Genomic DNA, 2219 nt, shown 5'->3' with positions numbered 1-2219 from the left:
GGCGCAGCTCGCTTGCTGCCCTCCCAGAGTCCCAGGCTCCCAGCAGCAAACGAAGGGGGTGGCCTAGGTTCGCCAAGTTGGGCCAAGTTGACAGAATGGGCAAGAAAGGGTGGGGAAAATAGGCCATGATTGGAGGAGTCGCCAGTTCTTCCCTGACCAAGGAGTTGCGCGATGAAACGTCAAGCTCTCCACCGCCAACTGGCAAGGACGAGGAAATCGAGTATAGTCTAGTCAAAAGCTGGGTTGGGTTGCTTCTTGTTGGCTGTGGCTGTGGCTGGCCGGGCTGGCAGTTGGCTTTGGCAGTGTTTGGTAAGCAAACAGAAGCGGCTCGTCCCTTCTCTGCCGTAGCCGAGTACTGTAGTGTAGTACAGAGGATGGACTGGGCAATATGGATGAAGCAGACGCATGCCTGTCGGCTCCTCTTTGTCTTGTTAGTCTGACGGGTGTTGTGACCGGGGGAGGCTATACCAGGGTTACATTTCGTCTGGTGTCGCCTGCTGATTGCTGGTGAGTATTTGCTTCCGGTGACTATTGAAGCGGGGATTTCCAAGAGATGGGTTCGTAGGATCCCGTCAATTAGACGAAGGGACGGGACGGGTCTGTCTAGCTGATGCTCCGGAAAGGGGGCACCAACAAGAGAGAGGTGGAGGAAGGAGTATATACCACGCTTGGGAGCAGGAATTTCATGAAGAAGGAGAGAAAGAGAGGGAAGCTTTACTCATGCTTTGCCAGTCTTCTTCTTTACGCTGAGAGCGGCCTTTGCTGTCTCCCTTTCTCTCCATTCACTTTGATCAGAGAGTTCCGATACTAGCACCATCGTCATCGTCGGTCGATCGTCGTTGCCCAAGATGCTCGCCTCCCTCGCCTCCGTCTTCCTCCTCGCCCTCTCCACGGCCAACGCCGCCCTGACCTACAAGGGTGTCGACTGGTCCTCGACGACCATCGAGGAGAAGGCCGGCATCAAATACAAGAGCAGTGCCGGCACCTCCCAAGCTCTCGAGACCATCTTCAAGAACGCCGGCGTCAACTCGGTCCGCCAGCGCGTCTGGGTGAACCCGTCCAACGGCGACTACAACCTCGACTACAACCTCGCCCTCGCCAAGCGCGCAAAAGCGGCCGGCCTCTCCGTCTACCTCACCCTGCACTTCAGCGACACCTGGGCCGACCCGACCAAGCAGGCCATCCCGTCCGGATGGCCCTCTGATATCGAGAACCTCAGCTGGAGGCTCTACAACTACACCATGGACGTCAGCAACGCCTTCCAAAAGGCCGGCGTCCCGCCCGCCATCATCTCCATCGGAAACGAGATCCGTGCGGGTCTGCTCTTCAACACGGGCAAGACGTCCAACTGGTACAACGTCGCCAAGCTCCTCAACTCGGCCGCCTACGGCATCAAGGACTCGACCCTGAGCCCCAAGCCCAAGATCATGATCCACCTCGACAACGGCTGGGACTCGAACCTCCAGGCCAACTGGTACACCAGCCTTTTTGCCCAGAACGTGCTCAAGACCACCGACTTTGACATAATGGGCGTCTCCTACTACCCCTTTTACGGATCCGGCGCCACCCTTGCCGCGCTCAAGTCGAGCTTGTCCAACTTGGCCTCCAAATGGGGCAAGGAGATCGTCGTCGCCGAGACCAACTGGCCCACGAGCTGCCCCAGCCCTGCGTACGCTTTCCCGAGCGATCTCAAGAGCATCCCCTTCTCCGCTGCCGGCCAGACGACCTTCCTGAAGAAGGTTGCCGAGGTTGTTGCCGGTGTTAGCAACGGAAAGGGTCTCTACTACTGGGAGCCCGCATGGTGAGATTCTCTTAATTCATGTTTACTTGTCATAACATCTACTAACAAATCACAGGATGAACAACCAGGCCCTCGGCTCTAGCTGCCCCTCCAACACCCTGTTCGCGTACCCGGGTACCGCCCTGTCTAGCTTGGATACCTTCAAGAGTATCTAAGAGGGCGTCTTTCCACAATTGATGACGGGATACCCAGGAGTAGTGTGTGGAAGGAGGATTGTTTATGTTGACATCGGCTCGTCTCACAGTCGCTGGAGAGCCTTTTCTTCGAGATGGAGACTGCGTAAATATCGTTTACTTTCAGCACGTACATATATTTAGCGTTATTCGTACATAGTTGAGCCAGATGAAGCATGAGCCCTGGCGGTATATAAGCAATCTTTATCAGTTCAATCACGATGGCCGACTGCATCTCACTCATT

At 55.9% G+C, this 2219-nt stretch overlaps 1 protein-coding gene across 1 annotated transcript; it reads left to right on the top strand.

Annotated features, from left to right (window-relative positions):
- Positions 1-848: 848 nt before the first annotated feature.
- On the top strand, positions 849-1956 carry CABS01_12488 (arabinogalactan endo-1,4-beta-galactosidase; the record flags this gene model as incomplete). The annotated part of the gene is made up of 2 exons (XM_060545841.1): positions 849-1801; positions 1857-1956. 2 exons carry the CDS (start codon positions 849-851, stop codon positions 1954-1956), a joined length of 1053 nt encoding a protein of 350 aa, XP_060396376.1.
- Between the last annotated feature and the right edge of the window lie 263 nt (positions 1957-2219).

This window comes from Colletotrichum abscissum (assembly GCF_030869225.1).
Source record: "Colletotrichum abscissum strain IMI 504890 chromosome Unknown Scaffold_38.1, whole genome shotgun sequence".
Lineage (NCBI taxonomy): Eukaryota > Fungi > Ascomycota > Sordariomycetes > Glomerellales > Glomerellaceae > Colletotrichum > Colletotrichum abscissum.
The sequence above is the reverse complement of the archived record's forward strand: the minus strand, read 5'-3'. Positions and strand labels throughout refer to the sequence as shown.